At 44.1% G+C, this 27,661-nt stretch overlaps 1 protein-coding gene and 1 long non-coding RNA gene across 2 annotated transcripts in view; one reads left to right on the top strand and one right to left on the bottom strand.

Moving 5' to 3' along the window:
- btbd16 (BTB (POZ) domain containing 16) overlaps positions 1-27,661 on the top strand; it is a 151,788-nt gene continuing 124,127 nt past the window's right edge. The window contains exons 1-3 of the mRNA XM_085994590.1: positions 1-128; positions 7,682-7,754; positions 26,574-26,724. Of these exons, the coding sequence (XP_085850716.1) occupies positions 1-128; positions 7,682-7,754; positions 26,574-26,724 (352 nt within the window). The remainder of the gene's footprint in view (positions 129-7,681; positions 7,755-26,573; positions 26,725-27,661) is intronic.
- On the bottom strand, positions 52-27,211 carry LOC147113461 (uncharacterized). Its single transcript, XR_015079215.1, has 3 exons — positions 27,126-27,211; positions 4,888-4,946; positions 52-400 (listed from the first exon to the last, which is right to left on the bottom strand). It is a non-coding gene; the product is annotated as an uncharacterized LOC147113461 (long non-coding RNA).

Consider the following 27,661-nt stretch of genomic DNA (forward strand, 5'->3'; position numbering starts at 1 on the left):
ATGGCGGACAGCTCCGTATACTCCAGTGAAGCGTGCACCAAACTTGAGCGGCAGATTTCGGCGCTGCAGCTGACCTACAATCCCAGGCCGCCGCCCAAATCGCGCAAAAACGCGGCCAGGCGCTCAGCGTAAGTCGAGCGATTCTCTTGCGTCGCGTGGGACTTTTTGTTCTGTTCCAGCCGCTGCCTAAAGTTCTTCTCAGGCTCCCAGTAAACCAGTCGGTGCAGGGGAGCTGCAGACAGGGCCATCAGTATATAAGGATAATAATGGAGAACTGTTTGGACACACCTTGTACAACGTCACACATTTAACCTGTAATACAGAAGCAGAATACTGCGGATGCTGGACATCTGAAATAAAAACAGCACATGCTGGAAATACTCAGCCGGGCAGGCAGCATCTGTGTGGAGAGAGAGAGAAACAGAGTTAACGTTTCAGGTGGATGACCTTTCGTCAGAACTGGAAAAAGTTAGATGTGACAGGTTTTAAGCAGGTGCAGGGCCAGGGCAAGTGCGGGAAGGGAGGAAAGAACAAAAGGGAATGTCTGCGATAGGGTGGAAGGCGGGAGTGATTAAATGACAAAAGGTATGATAGTACAAAGCAAAAGGAGATGGCAATGGAACAAGTAAAGAAACAAAATTTAACCTGTAATTCAGAAGCAGCATATGGATACTGGAAATCTGAAATAACAAAATCAACTTTGCTTCTCTCTCCACAGATGCTGCCTGACCTGCTGAGTATTTCCAGCATTTTGTGTTTTTATTTCATATTATACGTATATTTATTGATGTGAACGGTTAATTTTGTGGTAGAATTTTATGGTCAGTAGCTTGCAGCAACACCACTACTAAATGTTCATGTTGTATTTGATTTTGTGAAGTAAATATGAATGTACTGTAGTTTAAAAAAATAATTTTTATAAAATTGATCTGTCTAGTTTTTCTGAAAAGGCCTGTTTTGTGGAATAGGTGTAATGTGGTTGGGAACTTCATATAGGCAAAGACTTTTACCCCTTTAGTAACTAAGTAACAACTCCTCCAGAGGGTTTATTCCCTATTGTGTATTTGTTTATTCCATACTTTAAGAACCACTACTTTTTCAATTTAGTAAAAAAGTTACTTTTAATTATCTTGACACACACTAAGTCAATTGATAATTTCTGTGATTTCATAATATTGTTTGTGAAAGCAAAGATGCTGTTATGACCATCTAGAAAAGCTGTTCAATTATACCTGAGTAACATAGAGTAATAAATGTTGTAGAAGGAGTTATAAAGCTGTAATTCAATAGACTAGGACAAGGGCAGCAGGCGCATATGACCACCACCACCTCCAAGTTCCCCTCCAAGTCGCACACCATCCTGACTTAGAAGTATATTGCCGATCCTTCATCGTCGCTGGGTCAAAATCCTGGAACTCCCTACCTAACAGCACTGTGGGAGTACCTTCACCACACGGACTGCAGCGGTTCAAGAAGGCAGCTCACCACAATCTTCTCAAGGGCAATTAGGGATGGGCAATAAATGCTGGCCTTGCCAGCGACGCCCACATCCCATCAACAAATATTAAAAAAAACTATTGGAAGACAACTGCTCGGCCTGATCAGAACACTTCCAAAGGAAAGCCCCACTTTTCCCAGGCATTTGACAGTAAAACCCAGGGAAAGACCACACATCACTATTCTACAGTGCTGCAGTTTAAGTTTCGATGAGCACATAACCAAGAAAGGGCTGGAAAACAAATAGGTGGCATGATTTTTTAATTACACCCATATACAATGGATCAGTTGCGATAAGTCACTGAGCAAATCAGGAATGTGTGTTCGTTTAAGAGATTTTAGACCAGAAATCATGTCTCTGTAATTTATCTATGACTGTTCTCTTGCTATGTTGTCTTGTATTCTTTTACTCCACCTGCCAGATCAGATGTATTGTGAACTGTTGTAAGATATTAATGAAGATTCCAAAAAAGCTGCACTTTGACTTTTTGTACTTAAGTTTTAGGAAAACATTTGAAGTAAAGTTGGATTTATTTTCTTAATTTTATGACATTACCTGCTTTTTAAATCCTACACAGGTTACAGAAAGCTTTTCCATGCAATCCCAACATGTTTTGGCATAATCTTATGACCTGCCAAATTTGTCAAACTTTCTTAAAGATTAAAAAAATCCTGAGACTCAGTAACATTATTAAGCCTAAAATGGCAGATGTTGCTTCCGAAAGCAAGGACACTGCAGGCATGAAGGGAAAAGAACACTGGGAATCTACCTGTGAAGGAAATTAATTCTGACATGGAGCCAAAACGGTTCAGTGTTCCTGGTCATCCACAACAAACTAATTGCTGATGCAGCAACTGCTCGACCTGATAAGCACACATCTAAAGGAAAGCACCACTCCTCCCTGGAATCTGAAGGCTGAACACAGGAAGATCAGCCATGATCTCATTGAATGGCGGAACAGGCTCGAGAGGGCTGACTGGCCTACTCCTGTTCCTATGTTCCTAACTACACATCACTGATCTATAATACCGATGTTCAGTTTCCCTGAGGGAATAACCAAGCAGTGGCTGGAGGAACATTAACATACAACTGTGTGCTAGCTCTTGATGATTCTGCAGTCTTTTTGGAAGCTACTTGAATAATTGGCTGCTTTGGAATTTCTCTGGGGACATATTGATAGTTGGTGTAAATTTGTAGAAATTATACAACGCCTTAACTGAAATAATTAATGAATTGATTGATTGTAATCATGGCATACATGAAGTAGAACATTACCCCACATGATTCACAGTAACTGCTGCAGATTTTCTTTAACTTACTGAGTTATTGTGTAGTTGCCATTGAGAATGACATTTCATATTATTTAGGATTTTGCTTTCAAGATCTGAAAGCTTGGGTACTCATGAAGCCAACTAGTGATCCCAGAAATCCAGACCAATGTAACATAATCCCGAAATAACAACAGAAAATGCTGGAAAAACTCAGCAGGTCAGGCAACATCCGTGGACAGAAATTTGAGTTGACGTTTCGGGTCGAACCCTTCAAAACTGGAAAGAAAAGCTAGATCGGAGGCAGGGCTGCGATCGGACAAAAGAAGTAAAAAAGAGACAATAAAAGGTGTTAGAAGCTAGACGAGATGGTAATAGGCCGAGATTGGGTGTAAAGTGTACTGGCAGGGCAAGGGATAGCTGCCAGGTGTGAGAGCGAAACAAAAGGAAAGGGGGGGGGGGGGGGAAAGGAGTGGAAAAATTACAAGAAAAAATGAAATAGGGGCCGAGGTTATGATCTGAAATAGTTGAACTCGATATTGAGTCCGGAAGGCTGCAGAGTCTGCAGCCTTCCGGACTCAATATCGAGTTCAACAATTTCCGATCATAACCTCGGCCCCTATTTCATTTTTTCTTGTAATTTTTCCACTCCTCCACCCCCCCCCCTTCCTTTTGTTTCGCTCTCACACCTGGCAGCTATCCCTTGCCCTGCCAGTACACTTTACACCCAATCTCAGCCTATTACCATCTCGTCTAGCTTCTAACACCTTTTATTGTCTCTTTTTTACTTCTTTTGTTTCTTTTATTCTTTTGTCCGATCGCAGCCCTGCCTCCGATCTATCTTTTCTTTCCAGTTTTGAAGAAGGGTTCGACCCGAAACGTCAACTCAAATATCTGTCCATGGATGTTGCCTGACCTGAGTTTTTCCAGCATTTCCTGTTGTTATTTCGGATTTCCAACATCCGCAGTATTTTGCTAACATAATCCCGAGATTGGTAGAGAACATGGACTCATTCCAAAATATAAGATCATCATGAATCTGATGTATTCTCCTATCACTAACCCCACCTCACCTCCTTTACCAGCAAGATGCAACAGAAAAGAATACTTGCCTATGAGAACTATAAGGGGAAAAACTCATTAGCGACCATTTTGGGTTGATAACATCGCCTGGGTGCGAAATTTAACGCCTGGTGAAAAATAGCACCGGCAATCGCTAACTTCAGTTTTAGCGCTAACCTGCAGCGCTATGCACTGGGCCACGTCACGCTGCCGCATGGAAAGGCTCTACCCCTCATTAAAGGGGAGGGCCCAGGCCCACAAATCTGCTGAACCCTACCTGGACCAGCGGGGTGCCAGATTGTGGCACGAACCCGTGTTCAAAGATGCAATGGGCTGCGACAAGTAAGTTGGCCGATTTCTTTTCCTGCCCGCCACCTCCCCTTTAGTTAGCGCCTCTTGCAGCTCCGTTCCCACCCCCTGAATTGGTCACTGTCGGATTACGGGGGCGCGGGCCAATTTTGTAGGCAGGGCGAAAACAGGGCGCTGCGCATGGTGATGACGTCATCGCCTGTGCAGCGGGGCGCTACCGGTTACTGCTGCCGCTAATCTGCTGAATTTAGTAGGAGTCGTTAGCGGCGCCTCGCCCGGGTGAAAAGTCATTTGGGGCGCTAACGAGAGGCAAATGCACCGAATTTCTAGCCCTATGTGTTTTGTACGACACAAGATATAGACCAAGTATTTGGCATGTAGTCTCTATCAGTATCAGGCAACCCAGTCTTTATATTTAAAAAAAGTCTAATTTCCTGTTTTGGAATTGGTTAAATGCTTGTAAGGCCTCAGTTTTCTATTTTCTAATTGATTATCTTACCAAACATATTCCACAAAAATTGAGATACACCCACTGTAACAGTTCCCCACTTGACTCAAACCTCAGCTAATTGAAAAAGAGACAGTCGCCATTTTGGTCCCAGGTTTTCTCTCTCGGGGATGAGCACCAGAAGCCGTGCCAATGAAAAAGCTTGATTTGTACATGAATAATTCGATGTGAAATGCATTACTACCTTTAAGAATTATCTTCATCTATTGCTGGGATTCCAGCTACAAATAATAGCTACTCACCTCTGACCAGAACTTTGTCTCTTTTTGTATGTATAGTGTTGTTATAAGTGCCAAGGTATCTGAAAATCCAAAATGGGCAAAAGTTAATGCTCCAAAACACTATTAAAGGATTTGATAGGGTAGATAGAAACTATTTCCTCTGATGGGGCAGTCTAGAACAAGGGGGCATAATCTTAAAATTAGAGCTAGGCTGTTCTGGGGTGATGTCAGGAAGCACTTCTTCACACACAGGGTAGTGGAAATCTGAAGTTCTCCTAAAAAGCTGTTGAGGCTAGGACAATTGAAAATTTCAAAACGAAGATTGATAGATTTTTGTTAGGCATGGGTATTGAGGGTTATGGAACCAAGGTCGGTTGATTAGTTGAAATACAGATCAGCCATGATCTCATTGAATGGCGGAACAGGCTCGAGGGGCTGAATGACCTACTCCTGTTTCTATGTTCAAGGTGACAAAACTCAAAACCCTCGAGGTTTTCAATTCAGATCGGCACTAAGGAGAATAGACATAAAAGCTTATTTGATAGTTTGTTATCACATCTGTAATATTTTTTGCCAGAATTGGAAGAGTGTACAGTAATTGGATTAGGTAACAACAGTATTTCATGTTTTTATTACAAGTGGGATAAATGTTCTACCAATTTGTAACTCGAGACTTCATTGAGTGTTTAAACACCACCTTTAGTAGAGTTTATTTTTTGTTCATGTTCTTAATTTGTGGATAAATTGTTGACTGGTACACAGCATAACGCCATAAATGGTAGTACAATGTTTTGTAATCATGAGGTATAGTCTTTTGAAAAGGAGGAAAAAAAGTAAAGTGGCAGTGTTAACCATCTTAAAATTTAAATTGTGGTTTGCTTTATTGAATGTACTGTATAAATGTCTTATAATTAACTAGAAAATTAAATCGGCTGTATGAAAACTGTTTCCTGTATATGTACATTTTTTCATTGTGTATTGAACCCAAAATATTTATCTTCTATAGCATAGGTTTCAAACTATGTTTGATGCTGATGTCTTGTCAGATTTTTGTATTTTTCTTTATTTTTTTGACTTAATAGTATGTTATTTCTATTGCTGTGTACTAATAATAAAATATTTTCTGCAATGAAAGCACTTTTTTTCTCTCTGTAACATACTTTTTTGGTGTGTACTATTTGCAGAGGAACAAGACATTTAGAAAACCACTATACTGTAGTAAAAAATAATTAGAACTACTAGTTGATTTTCTGTGGTGTTGCGCAAGGCAAGCCAAGAGTCCTCGGGTAAAGCCGGGTTGGCGCGCAGGGGATAATTAGTCCAAGGTATACAAATGTAATGCAATCCTCCCTTTTTTTTAAAGTCCTATATTCCCTGTACTTTTCTGAAATAATACTTTGATTTTATATTATTACTAGTTGATCTCCTGTAGTTTTGCACAATAGGATTTGATACCAAGTGTAGTCTTCAAGGTGAAGTAGAGTAACGTGAATTTCTCTGCAATTGTCGGCTGAAGAGCCAGGAGATACAAAACGATGCTCTACAGTGCCACCACTGGTGGAAGGGTGTAATTACAGTATAACAAGTTTACGCAAGCATTTCCCATTATAAATGTGGACGTAGGAATTTATAATGGAAAAAGTTGACAGGAAGTATAGACAGATGTAAGATTTTAAATATATTACAGATATAGATTTATAGGTAAATAACAACCCTTGCGTTTGGGAAGCAAAGAAGTAGAGTTGGTTGGAGCATCGGAGTTTCTATGCAGTGCAGGCTGATGAAGTAGGAGAGGTGAATCTGAAGACTTACACCTGGTGGAAAGGTGTAATTACAGTGTGACTAGTTTACAATAGCAATTTCCAACATACATGTGGAGATAAGAATTTATAATGGGAATAGGTCACGTGTGACAAATGTGGCATCAAAGTAAGTTTTTGTAGACAGAAAGCACATCCAGACATAAGATTTTTAATGTATTATAGATAATGCTCAGAATGCTAAGTTTGGTGAGGATTCTGAGAGTAATAAATTAACCTTTTGATCACCAGATCAATTAGCTGTTGATGAAGCATCTTTCTGGATAAGCAGTTCACCTTCAACTTCAATAGTTGTTTTGCTCATCGGTTTATTTAAATTGTATTCTGGCATGGTGGCTATAATGACAAACTGAGACATTTCAATCTAAGTTAGTATCGCAGAGAATAGATGGCACATAGGGGTTACCGCATTGGATTTTTACCTTTTTGGGATCAAATGCCAAGAACAGAAGTCCTATTTCTGTTTGATAGCTTAAGAATCCTATAGCTGGTGAGGTAAGATTTGACAACTCAACCCAATTCATAGCGGGTATGTGGCCACCACAAAGTACTATCTGTAATCTGACATCAAATTGAGATGCTGAAAGCTTATTGGGTGTGAGAAATGGAAAACTACACAGTAATGCAGTAGGTGGTGCTTTTCAGGAGTGGGGTGAGCACATAAGGCGGGGGGACAGCGTTAAAGAAGCCTTAATTTATGCTTGTTTCTGCTATGCTGAACTTGAGGGTGTTTAATATATTGTTGGGAGCTCAAAATGGCAAGTGTTTCATTCCCTTATCTAATACTGGACCTGTCACCTTGATCAGTAGACAGGTAGTTAATATTAGAATAATATATTTGTGCCACGTCTATTGTAGATTAATAATGATCTAGATAGAATATAATGTATTATCGAGAATCAATATCTCCTCAAGTAAACAGACTTCAATAATACATTGTTAATGTCAATGTATTACCTTCCAAAAATTACATGTTACAATTCTTGTTGTTGCAGAGCCTTACTGAAAGCCCCTTATATAGCTCTATCTGATTTTATACAGCAAAATCCGTGTCAAATTCTGAACAAGGTATGTACTCATACTTAATTAAAATGTTATAGAAAAACTTTGTCTTTCCAAAAAACATTTATGTTTGTCATTTAATTTGATTGGCTAAAGGTTTGAAAGCTCATACTTTAAATTAGGAAACTAGAAAAGCAGAGTATTTTTTAAATGGTGAGAGATTGGGAAATGTTGTTGTTCAGGGGGACCTGGGTGTCCTTGTACACGAATCACTAAAAGTTAACATGCAGGTACAGCAAGCAATTAGGAAAGGAAATGGTATGTTGGCCTTTATTGCAAGAGGATTTGAGTATAAGAGTAAAGACGTCTTACTGCAATTATATAGGGCCCTGGTGAGACCACACCTGGAGTATTGTGTACAGTTTTGGTCTCCTTACCTAAGGAAGGATATACTTGCCATTGAGGGAGTGCGACAAAGGTTCACCAGACTGGTTCCTGGGATGGGGGGATTGTCCTATGAGGACAGATTGAGTAGACTAGGCCTATATTCTCTAGAGTTTAGAAGAATGAGAGGTGATCTCATTGAAACATACAAAATTCTTACAGGGCTTGACAGGGTAGATGCAGGGAGGATGTTTCCCCTGGCTGGGGAGTCTAGAACCAGGGGTCACAGTCTCAGAATAAGGGGTCGGCCATTTAGGATTGAGATGAGAAATGTCTTCACTCAGAGGGTGGTGAATCTTTGGAATTCTCTACCCCAGAGGGCTGTGGAGGCTCAGTCGTTGAGTGTAATTAAGACCGAGATCGGTAGATTTTTCAATATTAAGGGAATCAAGGGATATGGGGATAGTGCAGGAAAGTGGAGATGAGGTAGAAGATCAGTCATGATCTTATTGAATGGCAGAGCAGGCTCGAAGGGCCAGATAGCCTACTCATGCTCCTATTTATTATGTTCTTATGTAATTAAACAAGTTACAATTAATTCCACCAAATGCAAAGCTATTATACACATTTTCCTAAAATAAGTAAATCTTTACCATGGCTTACTATTTGTGCTTTCGCCGAAAACTGTGTATCTAAGCTCACAGTAGCATGGCAGTTTCCATAGCTAGACTCCTATGAACCAAAACTTATAACATTATTGATGAAATGAATGGAAGTAGTACAGAGTTTGGGGGCTGAAAACGGTCGCAGGAGAGGGCTGATGTTGGTGGTTTTGAAAGGGAGCGGGATAGTACCTGAGGAGAGGAAACCATTTACAATTTCAGCTTTAAGGGTGGGTTTTTGAGGAGAGGGGTAATGATGGTCGTTTTCAAAAGGAGCAGGACAGTACTTAAGGAGAGGGAACTATTTACAATGCCAGCTGGCATGGGGGCCAGGAAGGGAAGTTCGGTGATCCACAGTTTAGTGGGAATGGAGTCCAAGGAGCACGAGGTGGGTCTTGTGCGTGAGATGAACTTTAAGACGGCATGAGAGGAGATAGGAGAGCAACTAGAGAAAAATGCAGATTCAGGGCTAGGGCAAGCGGAGGCCTGAGAGGAGGCCATACTAGGGGGAATGACCGGAATGGGAGAATTAAAGGTTTTGATGGAGACAAGGACATCAAAGGTGGAGGTGATGGAATGGTTGAGCATATTGGCAGCTGCAGAACTATCATTGCCAATGGAGGGCTAAAGGCTAGGCACTTGGGAGTTTGAAAGAGCAGTTGTAAATAACTTGCGGGAGACTTTTATCCAGGGGAAGACACAGAAGGAAGTGGGTTGGAAAAGGGTAGGGGGTTGTGGGTGGTGAGGGATATAAGGAAGTGGTCAGAGATGGCCTTGTCTACGATCGAGACTGTAGGAAAGTTGGGGAAAAGGAGGATGGGACAGTTTGGATAGCTGCTGGTAAAGAGACAGAGATAACTGCCTCAAGCTTTTGGTCACCTGCCCTAATTTCTCCTTATGTGGCTCGGTGTCAAATTTTTTGCCTTATAACACTCCTGTGAAGCGCCTTGGGACGTTTTACTATGTTAAAGGCGCTATATAAATACAAGTTGTTGTTGATGGACCCTTCATAGAATTCCAAGAGAAGCATGGAGGGTATCTTTGAGCTTCTCCAAGGGAGATTCAAACCTGGGATGGCAGCTGGAGAGGAGGAAGACAGTGGGGGAATGAGGGTTTTGGTGGAGGGGTGGTTCAGCACAAAGTTCTTGAGAGGACAGAAATTAAACGAGGCATGACTGGGCAACAGAAAGGGAAGGAAACAAGAGAGAAATGATCTGAAAGGAATCAATTGAAAAAAAAAACACAATAGAAATAATGGACTCTGGTCCAGAATGGCAGCTAAAATGCACACACAAATGGACAGAGTGATGTCAGCTTAAATAGGCACAGCAGAAATTTAGGAGAGACATGTCCTGGTGATAAACAGAGGTCAAGGAGTAGACGGTATCAACATATGAATATCGGAATAGGCGGAGGCCATTGAGCCCATCGAGCCTGTTCCACCATTCAGTGAGACCATGGCTGATCTGCGACCTAACATATACCCGCCCATATCCCAGTAATACCATTGGTTAACAAAAAGCTATCAATCTCAGATTTAAAATTAACAATTGATCTAGCATCAATTGCCATTTGCGGAAGATAATTCCAAACTTCTACCACCCTTTGTGTGTAGAAGTGTTTCCTAATTTGACTCCTGAAAGGTCTGGCTCTAATTGTTAGACTATGCCCCTAGCCCTAGAATTCCCCAACCAGCAGATATCTACCCTATCTGTTCCCCTTAATATCTTGAAAACTTCGATCAGATCACCCCTTAACCTTCTAAATTCTAAGGAATACAACCCTAATTTGTGTAATCTCTCCTCGTAACTTAACCCTTGAAACATAGAAACATAGAAGATAGGAGTAGGTGTAGGCCATTCGGCCCCTCGAGCCTGCTCCGCCATTTAAAGAGATCATGGCTGATCATCCAAATTCAGTACCCTGTCCCTGCTTTCTCCCCATATCCCTTGATCCCTTTAGCCTTAAGAAATATATCTAACTCCTTCTTGAATATATTTAATGAATTGTCCTCAACTGCCTTTTGTGGTAGAGAATTCCATAGGTTCACCTCATCTCTGTCCTAAATAGCTTACCCCTTATCTTTAGACTGTGACCCCTGGTTCTGGACTCTCCCGCCATCGGGAAGATCCTTCCTGCATCTAGTCTGTCTAGTCCTGTTAGAATTTTATAAAGTTTCAATGAGATCCCCTCTCATTCTTCTAAACTCCAGCGAATATAAGCCCAATCGACCCAATCTCTCCTCATACGTCATTCCTGCCATCCCAGGTATCAGTCTGGTGAATCTTCGCTTCACTCCCTCCATGGCAAGAACATCCTTCCTCAGATAAGGCGACCAAAACTGCACACAGTACTCAAGGTGTGGTCTCACGAAGGCCCTGTACAACTGCAGCAAGACATCCTTGCTCCTGTACTCGAATCCTCTCGCTATGAAGGCCAACATTTGCCTTCTTAACCACCTGCTGCACCTGCATGCTTACCTTCAGCGACTGGTACACAAGGACACCCAGGTCTCATTGCACTTCCCCTTCTCCCAATCTATTGCCGTTCAGATAATCTGCCTTCCTGTTTTTGCCACCAAAGTGGATAACCTCGCATTTATCCACATTATACTGCATCTGCCCAATCACCCAACTTGCCTAAATCATACTGAAGTTTCTCGGCATCCTCCTCACAGCACACACGCCCACCCAGCTTTGTGTCTGCAAACTTGGAGATATTACATCTAGTTCCCTCGTCTAGATCATTAATATATATTGTGAATAGCTGGGGTCCTAGCACTGATCCCTGCGGTACCCCACTAGTCACTGCCTGCTACTCGGAAAAAGACCCATTTATTCCAACTCTTTGCTTCCTGTCTGCCAACCAGTTCTCTATCCAAGTCAGTACCTTACTCCCAATCCCATGTGCTTTAACTTTACACGCTAATCTCTTATGCGGGACCTTATCGAAAGCCTTCTGAAAGTCCAAATACACCACATCCACTGGTTCTCCCTTATCTATTCTACCAGTTACATCCTCAAACAATTCCAGTAGATTAGTCAAGCACGATTTACCTTTTGTAAATCCATGTTGACTTTGTCCAATCCTGTCACTGTTTTTCAAGTGCTCTGCTATTACATCTTTTATAATGGACTCTAGCATTTTCCCCACTACCAATGTCAGGCATACCGGTCTATAATTCCCCGTTTTCTCTCTACCACCTTTTTTAAATAGTGGGGTTACATTAGCTACCCTCCAATCCATGGGAACTGTGCCAGAGTCTATAGAATTTTGGAAGATGACCAGCAATGCATCTACTATTTCTAATGCCACTTCCTTAAGTACCCCAGGATGTAGATTATCAGGCCCTGGGGATTTATTGGCCTTCAATCCCATCAATTTCCCTAACACCACTTCCCTACAGATACTGATTTCATTCAGTTCCTCCCTCTCATTGGACCCTATGTTCCCCAACTTTTCTGGGAGGTTATTTGTGCCCTCCTTTGTGAAGACAGAACCAAAGTATCTATTTAATTGGTCTGTCACTTCTTTGTTCCCCATTATAAATTCACCTGATTTTGACTGCAAGGGACCTACACTTGACTTCACCAATCTTTTTCTCTTCACATATCTATAGAAGCTTTTACAGTCAGTTTTTATGTTCCCTGCAATCTTACTCTCATACTTTATTTTCCCCCTCTTAATTAATCCTTTTGTCCTCCTTTGCTGTGTCCTAAACTACTCCCAATCCTCAGGTTTGCTGCTTTTTCTGGCCAATTTATATGTCCTCTCTTTTGATCTTATGCTATCCCTAATTTCCCTTGTTAGCCATGGTTGTGCCACCTTTTTTGTTTTACTTTTATGCCAGACAAGGATGAACAAATTCTGTAGTTCATCCATGCGATCTTTACATGTTTGCCATTGCCTATCCACCATCAACCCTTTAAGTAACATTCCCCAATCCATCCTAGCCAACTCGCGCCTCATACCATCATAGTTTCCTTTATTTAAATTCAGGACCTTAGTCTCTGAGTCAACTACTTCACTCTCCATCTTAATGAAGAATTCTATCATATTGTGATCACTCCTCCCCAAGGGGCCTCGCACAACAAGATTGCTAATCAATCCTTTCTCATTACATAATACCCAGTCTAAGATGGCCTGATCTCTAGTTGGTTCCTTGACATATTGGTCCAGGAAACCATCCCGTATACACTCTAGGAATTCTTCCTCCACAGTATTGTTACTAATTTGGTTAGCCCAATCTATATGATCGGGTATCATTCTGGTAAACCTAGGCTGCACTCCCTCCAGGGCCAATATATGCTTCCTAAGGTGTGGTGCCCAGAACTGCTCAGAGTACTCCAGGTGTGGTCTAACCAGAGTTTTGTATAGCTGCAGCATAACTTCTACCCCCTTGTATTCTAATTCTCTAGATATAAGGGCCAGCATTCCATTAGCCTTTTTGATTATTTTCTGTACCTGTTCATGACATTTTAATGATCTGTGTACCTGGACCCCCAAGTCTCTTCGGTCCTCCACTGTTTTTAGTTTTTCACCATTTAGAAAGTACGCTATTCTATCCTTTTTAGGTCCAAAGTGGATGACCTCACATTTGCCTACATTGAAATCCATTTGCCACAGTTTTGCCCCCTCACTTAATCTATCAATATCCCTTTGTAATTTTATGCTTTCATCTACACTGCCTACAATGCCACCTAGCTTTGTGTCATTGGCAAATTTGGATATATGACTTTCTATGCCATCATCTAGAAACATAGAAACATAGAGATAGGAACAGGAGTAGGCCATTCGGCCCTTCGAGCCTGCTCCGCCATTCAATGAGATCATGGCTGATCTTCGTCTGAGATCATAGCTGATCTTACCAGTTCAGTACCCCGTCCCCGCCTTTTCTCCGTAACCCTTAATCCCCTTAGCCTTCAGAAATATATCCAATTCTCTCTTGAAAATATTTATTGAATTAGCCTTCACAGCCCTCTGTGGCAGGGAATTCCACAGGCTCACCACTCTTTGAGTGAAGAAATTCTTCCTCATCTCTGTTTTAAATGATTTGCCCGCTATTTTTAGACTGTGGCCCCTGGTTCTGTGCTCCCCGGCCATTGGAAACATTCTCTCTGAATTCAGCCTGTCCAGGCCTGCCATAATTTTATATGTTTCGATGAGATCCCCTCTCAATCTTCTAAACTCCAGTGAGTACAAGCCCAAACTATTTAATCTCTCTTCGTAGGTCATTCCCGCCATTCCAGGTATCAGCCTGGTGAATCGCCGTTGCACTCTTTCCATGGCAAGAACATCCTTCCGCAGATGGGACGACCAAAACTGTACACAATACTCCAGATGTGGTCTCACCAGCACCTTGTACAGCTGTAGTAAGGTATCCCTATTCCTATACTCGAACCCCCTTGATATGAAGGCCAACATACCATTTGCCTTCTTAATCGCCTGTTGCACCTGCATGCTCTCCTTCAGTGACTGGTGCACAAGAACACCCAGGTCCCTCTGCACTTCCCCATCTCCCAATCTATTGCCATTTAGATAATAATCTACCCTCCTGTTTTTACCCCCAAAGTGGATAACCTCGCATTTATCCACATTATAGTGCATCTGCCACGTATCCGCCCATTCCCCCAACCTGTCCAAATCGCACTGTAGCCTCCTGACATCCTCATCAGAGCCCACCCCTCCTCCTAGTTTAGTGTCGTCAGCGAATTTGGAAATATTGCATCCAATTCCCTGATCCAGATCATTTATATATATTGTGAACAGCTGGGGTCCCAGGACAGATCCTTGCGGCACCCCGCTGGTCACTGCCTGCCACTCCGAAAACGAGCCGTTTATTCCAACTCTCTGTTTTCTATCCGCCAGCCAGTTCTCTATCCACGTTAATACTTTGCCCCCAATCCCATGAGCCTTAATTTTGCATGATAATCTTTTGTGTGGAACCTTATCGAAGGCTTTCTGGAAGTCAAGGTACACCACATCCACTGGCTCTCCCCCATCTATTTTACCAGTTACTTCCTCAAAAAATTCCAGCAGATTAGTCAAACACGATTTACCCTTTGTAAATCCATGTTGACTCTGTCCGATCCTTTCCCCATTTGTCAAGTGCTCCGCTATTTTATCCTTAATAATGGACTCTAGCATTTTGCCCACAACCGATGTAAGGCTTACTGGTCTATAATTCCCTGCTTTCTCTCTACCCCCCTTTTTAAATATTGGGGTAACATTAGCTACCCTCCAATCCACGGGTACTGTTCCCGAGTCAATGGAGTTCCGGAAGATGATCCTTAGAGCATCTGCTATCTCCAGGGCCACCTCCTTAAGTACCCTAGGATGTAGTTTATCAGGCCCCGGGGATTTGTCGGCCTTCAGTCCCCTCAACTTACCCAACACCATATCCCTAGAGATACTAATTTCTGTCAGCTCCTCCCTCTCATTAGTCCCTATGTTTGCCGATATTCCTGGGAGGTTATTTGTGTCCTCCTTTGTGAATACAGAGCTAAAGTATGAGTTTAATTGGTCTGCCATTTCCTTATTCTCCATTATATATTCTCCCGAATCGGACTGCAAGGGACCGACTTGGGATTTTACCAGTCTTTTCCTCCTGATATACCGATGAAAGCTTTTGCAGTCTGTCTTTATGTTTGCTGCAAGTTTACTTTCGTATTCTATTTTCCCCTTCCTGATTAATCCCTTTGTCCTCTTTTGCTGTATCCTGTACTGCCCCCAATCTTCCGGTCTGGTGCTTTTTTTTGCCAGTTGATATGCCCTTTTTTTTGATTTTATGCTGTCCCTAATTTCCCTCGTTATCCACGGTTGAGTCACCTTTTTAGGTTTATTTTTATGCCAAACCGGTATAAACATGTTCTGGAATTCTTCCATTCTATCTTTGAATGCTTGCCATTGTCTATCCACTGTCAATCCCCCCAGAAACACCACCCAATCAATCTTACCCAATTCCCGTCTCATACCCTCGTAATTCCCTTTATTTAAGTTCTGGACCTTAGTCTCTGATTCAATTTCCTCACTCTCCATCTCGACTGAGAGCTCGATCATATTATGATCGCTCTGACCCAAGGGGCCTCGTACAAGAAGATTGCTGATAAGTCCCTTCTCATTGCACAATACCCAGTCTAAAATGGCCTGATCTCGAGTCGGCTCCTCGACATATTGGTCCAGATAACCGTCCCGAAAACATTCCAGGAATTCCTCCTCCTCAGAAGTTGTTAATAAATACTGTAAATAGTTGAGGCCCCAACATAGATCCCTGCGTGACACCACTAGTCACCACCTGCCAATTTGAGTACCTACCCATTATTCCTACTCTCTGTCTCCTGTCGCTCAGCCACTTTCCTAACCAGGTCAATAGTTTGCCCTCAATTCCGTGAACTTCTACCTTAGTTAACAATCTCGTATGTGGGACGATATCAAATGCCTTCTGGAAGTCCATATAAATAACATCTATAGACATTCCCCTGTCCACTACTTTAGTCACCTCCTCAAAAAATTCAATCAGGTTTGTCAGGCATGACCTACCTTTCACAAATCCATGCTGGCTCTCTTTGATCAACTGAAAATTTTTATGGTGTTCAGTCACCCGATCCTTAATTATAGACTCTAGCAAACAGACGTTAGGCTAACTGGTCTATAATTCCCTGGTTTCCCTCTCTCGCCATTCTTAAATAGCGGAGTAACATGTGCAATTTTCCAATCTAAAGGAACGGTCCCTGAATCGAGAGAACTTTGGAAGATTATAGTTAGGGTATCTGCATTGTGCTCCTCTACTTCCTTTAAAACCTTGGGATGGAAACCATCCGGTCCTGGGGATTTGTCACTCTTTATTGCCATTATTTTCTTAATTACTGTTATTTTACTTACGTTAATTTTATTGAGTCCCTGTCCCTGATTCAATATTAGTTTCCTTGGGATTTCCAGCATGCGATCCTCTTTTACTGTAAATACTGACGCAAAGTAATTATTCAACATGTCTGCCATTTCCTTAGTTTTTAAGGGGCCAACATTGCTCCTGACTACCCTCTTTTTCCTAATATAATTGTAAAAATTCTTTGTGTTGACTTTGATATCCCTTGCAAGTTTCTTTTCATACTCCCTTTTTGTCGCCCTTACTATCTGTTTTGTGACCCTTTGCTGTTTTTTATATCTTTCTCATTCACCAGGATCTGTGCTATTTTTTGCACTTTTGTATGCTTTTTCTTTTTGTTTTATGCTGTCCCTCACCTCTAGTCATCCATGGCTGGTTTTTTTTTGGCAAGTAGAGCTCTTGCCCCTCTGGTATAAACAGGTTCTGTATCACATTAAATTCTTTTTTTGAACATCTCCCAATGATCTTCTGTCGTTTTACCCATTAACAGATTTGCCTAGTTTACTGTGGACAGTCTCTGTCTCATCCTGTTGAAGTCAGCCTTACCTAAATCTAGAATCTTAGTAGCTGTTTTGTGTTTCTCCCTTTCAAACACTGTGTTTTACTTGATCATGTTATGATCGTTATTGGATAAATGTTCACACACAGGCTGTGAACTAAATCTGGCTCATTACTCATTACTGAATCTAATATGGCATGCCCCCTTGTTGCCTCTGACATATTGTTGTGGAAAACTATCCCGGACACACTCAAGAAATTCACTCTCTCTCTGACAGGTGCTCGTCTGCTTATCTCAATCTATATGAAAGTTAAAATCCCCCATTAAAACCACTCTGCCTTTACTACACGCTTGTCTAATCTCTGCATTTATACAATCTAGCACTTCACTGGGGGCCTATACACAACTCCCGCTACAGTCTTAGATCCTTTCCTGCTTCTTAATTCTACCCATAAAGTCTCCACTGCCTGCTTACCTCTCTTTATATCCTCTCTTACCATTTAAGTGATTTCATCCTTAATCACTAAGGCTACTCCTCCCCCTCTGCCATTTCCCCTATCTTTCCTGTAGACCTTATAACCTGGTATATTTAGTTCCCAGTCCTGACCATCTTGCAGCTATGTCTCAGTAATGGCTACCATGTTATACCCTCCAATTTGAATTCGTGCCTGCAGTTCATTCAATTTATTCCTTATACTCCGTGCATTTGTATAAAGAATGTTTATTTGGGCCACACACCCTAGCCTGTCCTTCAGCTCTAATGTTTTACTCACATGTTTCTTATTTCTCTCTCCTTGCATCTCACATTGCATCTTTTAGTTTTCCCTTTACCTGTCATGCCGAAAGCACAATTTCTGATTGTTACTCTACTCTCTTCCCTTTCGTTTGTTTTTGAACTACTATTTATACTACAATTTGAGCCCTCCTCCACCATTTACTAGTTCAAAGTCCTTGTGACCGCCCTATTTATCCTTTCCGCTAGGACCCTGGTCCCAGACCGGTTCAGGTGGAGTCCATCCCAATGATACAGTTCCTTCCTGTCCCAATACTGGTGCCAGTGCCCCATGAAAGGGAACCCCTGTTTCCCACACCACTCATTTAGCCACGTGTTCACTTCCCTAATCAGCTTATCTCTACGCCAATTTGCAGGCGGCTCAAGTAATAATGCTGAGATTATAACCCTTGAGGTCCTGTTCTTTAAATTAGCCCCTAGTTTCTGGTACTCCCCAAACAGGACCTCTAGCTTACTCTTCCCTGTGTTGTTGGTCCCAACATGGACCACAATGACTGGATCCTCCCCCCTCCCTCGCCAATATCCTTTCAAGCCGGTTCGAGATGTTCCCCTGGCACCAGGTAGGCAACATATCATGTGGGACTTTCGATCTTGCAAAGTGTCCAAATTTCAAGGCTAAGGTCCTTTGGTGGGATGAAGTTGACATGTCGACAGGGTGGAGTCAGCATGGAATTTGTCCAGGTTTAGAGGCAGTTGTGGAAAGGGAGTGAATCCAGGATTTATTGAGGGGCAGAGTATTAATGGGTGCACTGCTGAAGGTTATCCTCTAGAGCACTGTACTGTCTATCAGAGGATCAAGGAAGAATGGAGAGTCTACTATGAGCCAGCCAAGGTTGACCCAGGGTCCACCTGACGTTCATAATGGCTTCAGATGTTACCAATTTGCACCAGCAGAGGAACGAGGAGCAGTGAGAATGAAAACCTTTGGAGCAAGTGCAGCTAAGTTCAGGGAGCCAAGGCAGACTGAAGGGTAAATGCATGTCAGTGCAGACAAGGGAGCTAGTACAAGGACCAGCTGTAGGGAGCTGAGGAGCACATAAGATTAGGCGCAGTAACAGGAATTTGAGTAGCCGGTCCAGCCCAGTAAAGTGACCATGTGAAGCAAGTAGACAGCAGCAAAGCAGCAGAAGCTATTCAGCAGCATGGGAGCATAATCCAGACCAGGATGGGAATCAGCTAAGGCGGATCAAAGTGAGTTTAGCACAGAGTGAAAAGTCTGAGCAGAGGAGCAGAAAACTGAACCCGAAGATGGCCAGGCACGGGAATAGAGGCAGTCCAGCAGAAAATCAGTCTCGGTAGAAAGCGGTGGTGAAGGTGGAAATCAAAGTAAAACCCAGAACCAATGGAGAAATGGAACTGGCCCCAGCAGAAAGCAGATTCTAGGACCTAACGCAGCAGTAGGGTAAAGCTGAGAAATCAACAGTGCACTGAAGTATATTCTTGAAGCTCAGTCGGTAGCAGCAGCAGGTGGAGGATGGGCTTCAGGCTGGAACAGGTTTCCTTAAACCTGGAGAGCACAGAACACGATGGGATAGCTAGTATACAATGTGATGGTATAAAAAATCAGAACAGAATCATGGCAGCAGAGGCATATAGTGCAGTACAGCAAAGCAGTGCAGTCCTGTATACACTTCCTCTCCTGAAAGTACAACTGCTTGTCATGATTTTTAGCACTATTATATCAACATTCCAGTCAACATTTATAATAGGGGGAAAAAATTCAGTTTGTTAGCACCTGCAGTTAGCGCCTGGCGGGGGTGCTGATGCAGGTAAATCCAGCACACCAAATCCGGTCCCCCCGTAGTGCGGCTGCTATGAGTTGCCGCTGGGGACCTCAGCGCCAGGCAGATCGTGACGTCAGTGAATGTGCAATGCTCACAGGGCGCCTGATCTGCAAAATTCATTTTCGCCCCGCTTTAGCACCTCGTCCCAACAGTGACAGGGAGAGGAGGCGTCAAGCAGGCGGATGCCAGCTCCAGGTGCATTACTTAAAGGGATTATGAGTATTGAGTCGCAGCTGTCATGTTAGTGCTGTTTCACTGCTTCCTTGTCAGTTTGACATTGAATTAAACTGTTGCACAGTCATTTAAAGATTGTTTAGTATCAGGAGTGTTGTGGCTACTAACAATTAGTTACATTTATTCCCACAATATATCAAAATGCTACACTTGGTTACATTAATGGGGGCTGTACTGGCAGTCGACCTCACCTTCAGGATCTACGGCGGAGGGAGCAGAGGCAGCAAGAAAGATTGGAACAAGTGGCCAGAGGGAGGAGAAGGGTCATCAGGGCTCTCAACAGGAGGCCTTACCCTCCAAGGGTATTCCGGGAGCACTTCCCCTACCTCCAATTTAGCAAGGAGCAGTGTATTAGAAGGCTCCGTTTCACCAAGGAGGTGGTCACAGAACTCTGCCACCTCCTGCAACCAGATCTCGAGCCTCAGGTCAGGGCGACCACGGCTCTCTCAGTGGCAGTCAAGGTCACTGTCACTCTCAATTTCTTTGCCAGCGGATCCTTCCAATCCGCAACGGGATATAGCTAACATCTCGCAGTTCGGCGTCCATCGCTGCATCCGAGAGGTCACAGAGGCTCTCTACAGTAGGAGAAGCGACTACATTTCCTTCCCCATCACCAGAGAGAAACAGGATGAATGTGCATGTGGCTTTGCCAGGGTAGCGGGCTTCCCCATGGTGCAGGGCGCCATTGACTGCACTCACGTGGCTTTGTGAGCACTGTATAACAATCCTGAGATCTTCCATAATCACAAAGGCTACCACTCACTTAATGTGGTGTGCGACCACAGACACCGAATCCTCAATGTGAATGCCCGCATTCCTGGCAGCAGCCATGATGCCTTCATCCTGCACCAGATCGGAGTGCTAGCTCTCTTCCAGCCACCATGTTGAGCTCGCAGCTGGAGACAAGAATTTTCCGCTCTCCACCTGGCTCATGACTCCCCTCCGCAACCCCAGCACTCCTGCCCAGCACTCATATAATGAGAGCCATGCCGCCACCAGGAACATCATCAAGCAGACCATCGTGGTGCTCGAGCAACTTTTCCGCTGCCTTGACCGCTCGGCAGGCGCCCTCCGTTACTGGGTTGAGCAAGTGTCCCATTTCGTCGTGGTCTGCTGCATGCTTCACAACTTGGCCATCATAAGAGCCCAGTCCTTGCCACCAGGGATTGTGGGACCCCCTCAGGAGGAGGAAGAGGGAAAGGAGGAGGAGGGTGAGGAGGAAGACGAGCGAGGGAGGAAGCAGTCACTCAAATCGGCCTTCCGGAAGGGCGGTCCGTGACCACCTCATCAGACTGTGGTTCCAATAAATTAAACCCCAGATTCCCGTTGCTCACCACATTTCCATCATTCCATCCCTGTTGGAGGCCATATCACAGCGCAAAGCTGAAATGAGGGACACCACAAAATAATCCAAATTGAATCAATAAATTTATCAATAATCAGTGAACACATATTTACAACAATCATATTACCTATTCACCCTTGTGCAATCTCTTAGTGCCTCTCGTGACTGTGCTTTTGCCTACCCTAGTGCTCCTACGAAGTGTTGGCCCAGTGACTGCAGTACGGCCGGTGGAAGGCTGCTGAGTGTCCGTGCAGGAGACTTCAGATGGCCTTGTAGGGCGCCCTGGACCAGCTCTGGGTCTGGAAGGCCCAGCTGTATATTTCACCATTTCTACATGGGCGGCAGCAGTCTGGGTTGGCTGGATGACAGGCAGCAACAAGAACAATGGCGGAGTGCCAGTGGTGGGAGCAGGAATGCTGTCATCCTGAGAGAGGACAGCAGCTTCCTGCTCCACTGACCCACTGCCACTCCCCCGGGGCAGCACCTCAGCATCCCTAGCAATCTGTTGCAACACAGATTGCTGGCCTGCTGCAACACTGTGAAAGCCCCAGTTGACGGTGGTAGACCCAGCCATGATGGCAACAGTAAGAGCTTGCATTGCATCTAGCTGAGACTGCATGAGAGCAGCCTGAGATTGAATGCCACCAAGCATAGACTGCATTAGAGCACTGAGACTTTGCGCCGCTTCCGCCTGTGCTGCAATGGAAGCTGTCAGATCGCCCATCACATGCGGCATCAGGTCTGGGTTGCCACAGTCTCCCTGGGAGTCTACCATCCTTTGCAGACTGGAAATGACGGCTCCATGGTGTGCACAGAGCTCTGTGCAATGTTGGAGGTGGACTCCTCCATGCTCCTTACCATTGGCGAGAGGCTCTTGGGCACCCTTGACATTGCACCAACATCTCCGTGTGCATGCCAATCACCCTTCTTCTAAAGGCCTCCCCATCGAGGTCTTCATCTGAGTCCTGTGCAGCAGAGTTCGCCCACGGGGGGAGCTGGCTCCCGAGCTACCCTTACCATCTGACCCTGTGCAGATCCCACTACCATACCAGCCTCTAAAGAACGCGTATTGCCAGTATCTGAGCTGGTGCCTGTGGGTGAGACATGCAGTGACACGGTGCCGCCTTCCTCCTCCTCTTCTCCCGCCTCGCTCTCAACGGTGCCCTCAGGGACTGGCTGCTCAGGTGCTTGCTCATTATCTGAAAGCATAAAGGCACAAGATTCGGGTTAAGGTGAGGGGAGGGGCCAGGAAGGGAGAAACTCATGCATACAGCATGATTAGCTGGAAAGTGTGAAATGCTTGTGGGGTGAGGGGGAAGTGGGATGTGAGAAGAAGGAGTAGGGATGAATATACCGTTGTTGTCCCCAAGGGGGTCAACGTCGTCGGTGGCCACGACGCCCACAACCTGGTGCCCAATAATTTGCAGCACTCAAGTCTCTAGCTCAGACAGTGGTTGGGTGTCGGCTTCTCCCCCACCTGTGCACTCCTGCTACCTCCTGTTGTGTGCCACTTTGGCCTGCAAGAGAAAGGAAAGTGTGCGTGTGAGTGTGGAGCAATGTGTTTGGGTGATGTGCCTGCCATAGTTGAATAGCTATGATTGTGTGCAAGGTGTGAGATGTGGGTGTGAGTGTTGGCAGGTAGAAATTGTTGGTGGATGAGTGCTGGCGGTGTGGTGCTTTGGCCACTGTGTGCAGATTATGGTTCAGATGGTGTTATGTAGCATTTGTTGAGGCATTGACTCATCCTGACCACCCGCATAAGGTTGTTAAATGTCTTCCTGCACTGTGTGGGGGTCCTGGGGACCACAGTGCTGCCTGAGACATGCTGGGCTACCTCCCTCCACATGGTGTGGAAGACTTGCGGCGACCTCCTGCCACTTGCCGGGTAGAGCACCGCCCTCTGTCTTTCCACTGCAAACACCAACACCTCCAATGCATGGTCACAAAATCTGCAGGCTCTGTCCCTGGGGCATGGATCTGCCATCATTATGGATGCTTGAGTCATCCAGCTCCTTCTCCTTGACCTGCTGCTGTTGGCTGAGATGGCGGCACAGCCAGCAATGATGACAATGAGGTTCTGCAGCATCAATGAACCTCCCCTTTAAGAACTGGGAAGAACCTGTGGCAATGATGACTTGTGATTAGACTGCACCTGATACTGGTCAACGCTTCGAGTTTAACGCCAGTGAGCTAGGCCATTAGTGCTTGATTTAGCGCTACGCTCCTTTCTTTGTGCAATGAGTCTGAATTTTGCATGCAGCCTGAAGCATTAGCGCCTGGTGCTCATTCTCAAATTTTTCAAAAGTTACTGCCCATTCCTGGATTATAATGAATTTCTCCCCCTAGTTCTCTATCTTTTTTGGTCAACAGTGGGCTATCAGGATTCAGGCCTCCATCCACTAGATGATGTTGTTGCAGTTCCTTTGTCCATCTTACAGGAGCTTAGATTTTACAATTGAGACCTGTGAATCTCATCCATCCTGTTGCAGCATCTCCTTTTGAAGTTCCTGTAAATTTTGAACTTTTAGAACCATTTTTTGAACTTATGTGTGATGGATTTTTAATACCATATCTACATTTGTCTTCTTCAACTTTCCTCCTTTGAGCTTTATCTGAAACTCTGATCATCACCCAAGCCCCACTCTTGAAATACTTTGGGCAATGCCACAGAAGATTTAATAGTCAATTTAGAAAATAAAATCTGTGTAAGAAAAACTATAGAAAAGCGTAAAGGGAGAAGAATAGGAGAAAATTAAAAAATCAAATTAAGAAGGGAGGAGGAAAGAGGGAAGGGGAAAAAGATAAAAGACAAAAACTTAAGGGGCAGAAGAGAAGCTAGAAAAAAAGCAGGGGAAGCACGGAAAAAAACAAGGAATAAAGTGGTAGCAGCTTCCAACAGCTTCTTACCCAATCTATCTCTATCTGCTTAGTGTCATTGTCTGGATTCCACCCATCCACTTTTATTTGTATTGTCTTTTTAATTTTTTTTACTTCTGAGCAATGACACAGGAGATTCATTAATATTTCTTTCTAATTATAGCTCATAGATTGAGTGCTCGAACCCCTTTACTGCTCTTTTCTGTACCCTTTCTAATTCAGTAATACATTTTTGGAAATAACATTTAGAATCCATCGGGTCTGATAACAAATGGCATACAGCAAATTTACATCTACTCCTTTTCTTAAAACTTGGGGACCTTGTTTTATAGATGCTGGTAGCCCTCAAGTAATGGTTAATTGGCCATTCCTTATGTTTAAGCCTGCACAACAATAACAACTTGTATTTATATAGCGCCTTTAACGTAGTAAAATGTCCCAAGGCGCTGCACAGGAGTATTTTAAGACAAAAAATTTGACACCGATCCACATAAGGATAATTTAGGGCAGATGACCAAAAGCTTGGTCAAAGAGGTAGGTTTTAAGGAGCGTCTTAAAAGGGAGAAAGAGAGGTAGAGAGGCGGACAGGTTTAGGCAGGGAATTCCAGAGCTTAGGGCCTAGGCAACAGAAGGCACAGCTACCAAAGGTTGAGCGATTATAATCAGGGATGCTCAAGAGGACAGAATTAGAGGAGCGCAGATATCTCAGGGGGGATGTGGGGCTGAAGGAGATTACAGAGATAGGAAGGGACGAGGCCAGGGAGGGATTTGAAAACAAGGATGAGAATTTTGAAATCGAGGCGTTGCTAAATCCGGAGCCAATGTAGGTCAGCGAGCACAGGGGTGATGGGTGAACGGGACTTGGTGCGAGTTAGGACATGGGCAGCCGAGTTTTGGATGACCTCAAGTTTACGTAGGGTGGAATGTGGGAGGCCAGCCAGGAGTGCATTGGAATAGTCAAGTCTAGAGGTAACAAAGGCATGGATGAGGGTTTCAGCAGCGGATGAGCTGAGGCAAGGGCGGAGACGAGCGATGTTACAGAGGTGGAAGTAGGCGACCTTTGTTATGCTGCGGATGTGTGCTCGGAAGCTCATTTCAGGGTCAAATATGACACCAAGGTTGTAAACAGTGTGGTTCAGCCTCAGACAGGTGTTAGGGAGAGGGATGGAGTCAGTGGCGAGGACCGAAATCAATGGCTTCGGTCTTCCCAATATTTCCAGAACTGTATGTCGGACAAGCCATCTGACAATTTAGAGACCGTGGAGGGGTCGAGCGAAGTGGTGGTGAGGTAGAGCTGGGTGTCGTCACCGTACATGTGTTTTTGGATGATGTCGCCAAGGGACAACAAGATGAGGAATAGGAGGAGTCCAAGGATGGATCCTTGGGGGACATTAGCGGTAACGGGAAGCGGGAAGAGAAGCCGTTGCAGGTGATTCTTTGGTTACGATTAGATAGATAAGAATGGAACCAGGCGGGTGCAGTCCCACCCAGCTGGATGACGGTGGAGAGGTGTTGGAGAAGGATGGAGTGGTCAACTGTGTCAAAGGCTGCAGACAAGTCAAGAAGGACGAGGAGGGATAGTTTACCTTTGTCGCAGTCAAAAAGGATGTCATTTGTGGCTTTGATGAGAGCCGTTTCGGTACTGTGGCCAGGGTGGAAACCTGATTAGAGGGATTCAAACATGGAAAGATGGGCACGGATTTGGGAGGCGATAACACGTTCAAGGACTTTGAAGAGGAAAGGGAGGTTGGAGATGGGACGGTAGTTTGCAAGGATGGTGGGGTCAAGTTTATTTTTTGAGGAGAGGATGATGACGGCAGACTTGAGGGAGAGGGGGACAGTACCTGAGGAGAGAGAACTGTTAACAATATCAGCTAACATGGGAGCCAGGAAGTGTCAGCAGTCTGTTTAATAATGGGAAACATCACAGCCTAGCCCAATCTGCTCACGTGAAGTCAACAGACGTGCACTTTCTAGGAAGGGTCACTTGATTGCCATCAGTAGCAGGAACCCAGGATTTTTTTCTTTCCCTACCTAGGAGCACTAATACCAAATGCATCATCCCAACTGCAGTCCCAGCTTGAGGTCAGCTAATTCAACATTGACCAAGGACTAAACCAGGAACATTCCTGGTCTGTGTGGCTCTGTGCCACTCCAGGTATTGCTATTGCCCCTGAGCCACTAGGGGAATCCAATTCCTTTCGCCATGTGTTGGGAACTTTGTGTTTATTGTTCAGCAATATGTGGGAATTGCTGGCACAAAAGGTTAATCTACAAAAAAAGCTCCCAAGTTTTATTTTCTTTCCTAACCAAGTAAAATTTGTTACTTTCAGTTTATGTAATGATGTCAGAATAATTATTTTACAATGTGTGTAAATAGCATCCTGCTCAAAAAGATGACTATTTTTCCCTTGCTATCCAGCTTTCACTAACTGACAAACTACGTACACAAGCTGGCATCACTAATCGTTGTCAGAAAACTATGCATTTGGGCTCTGATTTGCTGGGAGGAGCACAGGCTACAAAAGCAGTTCAAGTCTGCTTCAATGAGTCATTACAAAGAATATTGACAGGTAAGAAAGCACTGGAGTGAAAAGCTTCTGTATGCTTGTATTCTGAGAGATTATTATATGTGTTTGAAATTATTTCTATCAAAGTATTGCTGAATCCTTTATCATAAAATCATACATAAAACCACAGAAGGAAGCCTTTTGGCCGATTGTGCCTATGCTGAATCTTTGAAATTAGTCCCACTCACCTGCTCTTTCCCCGTAGTCCTGCCAATCTAAAAAAAAACACATATCTACTTCCCTTTTTAATGTTAGTTGAAGCCCATTATTGTACTGGCTGAGATTTGAAAGGAGCTGATAGCATATAAGGTGAGCACCATGTACTTTGTCAGTGCAGTTCATAGTTAGTGTGAAGCTGCAACTCAATATCTCGTAATTCCTCACCCATGTTATGCAGCACTTACATACTAAATCTATGGCCACGATTTGGTCAACCGTGGCGAATCCGGTGCGGCCAGCATAGACAGCGGCTTCAAACCCCGCTCACATCCACATCTTCATCTTCATCCTGCCTCCTCCAAGGGATTTTGCCCTGATTGGGCTTCTTAAGCCCACCCTGCGAGGTTCCCGGCCAATTAAAAGGAAGCGAGTCTGATGACGTCGTCTGATGACGTGTCATCAGCCGGTTTCCTTAAATGGGCCATGTCCACATTCACTTTGACAGTTCTGCTGTCAGTGTTCTACAGCATTGAGGTGCTGCAAACACTGACAAGCACTGCACAAAGGTGCATGGCTGCACCCAGGCTCTCCCATGACTCCCTCCACAGGGAGGTCCTCTTCCCTTCCAATGGGCGGAAGAGACCTCCCCAGGACACCAAGGCAGCCTGGCTACCCATTGCACAGGAGGGCACAAGCAGGATGTTGGCAGGAGGACCTATCTACAGTGGCACAAACCTTTCAATGATCTCAATCGACCACGAAATGTTACTGCAAAGCCACA

This window comes from Somniosus microcephalus, chromosome 8, assembly GCF_052327205.1.
Source record: "Somniosus microcephalus isolate GS21.2 chromosome 8, FLI_Smic_1.0, whole genome shotgun sequence".
Lineage (NCBI taxonomy): Eukaryota > Metazoa > Chordata > Chondrichthyes > Squaliformes > Somniosidae > Somniosus > Somniosus microcephalus.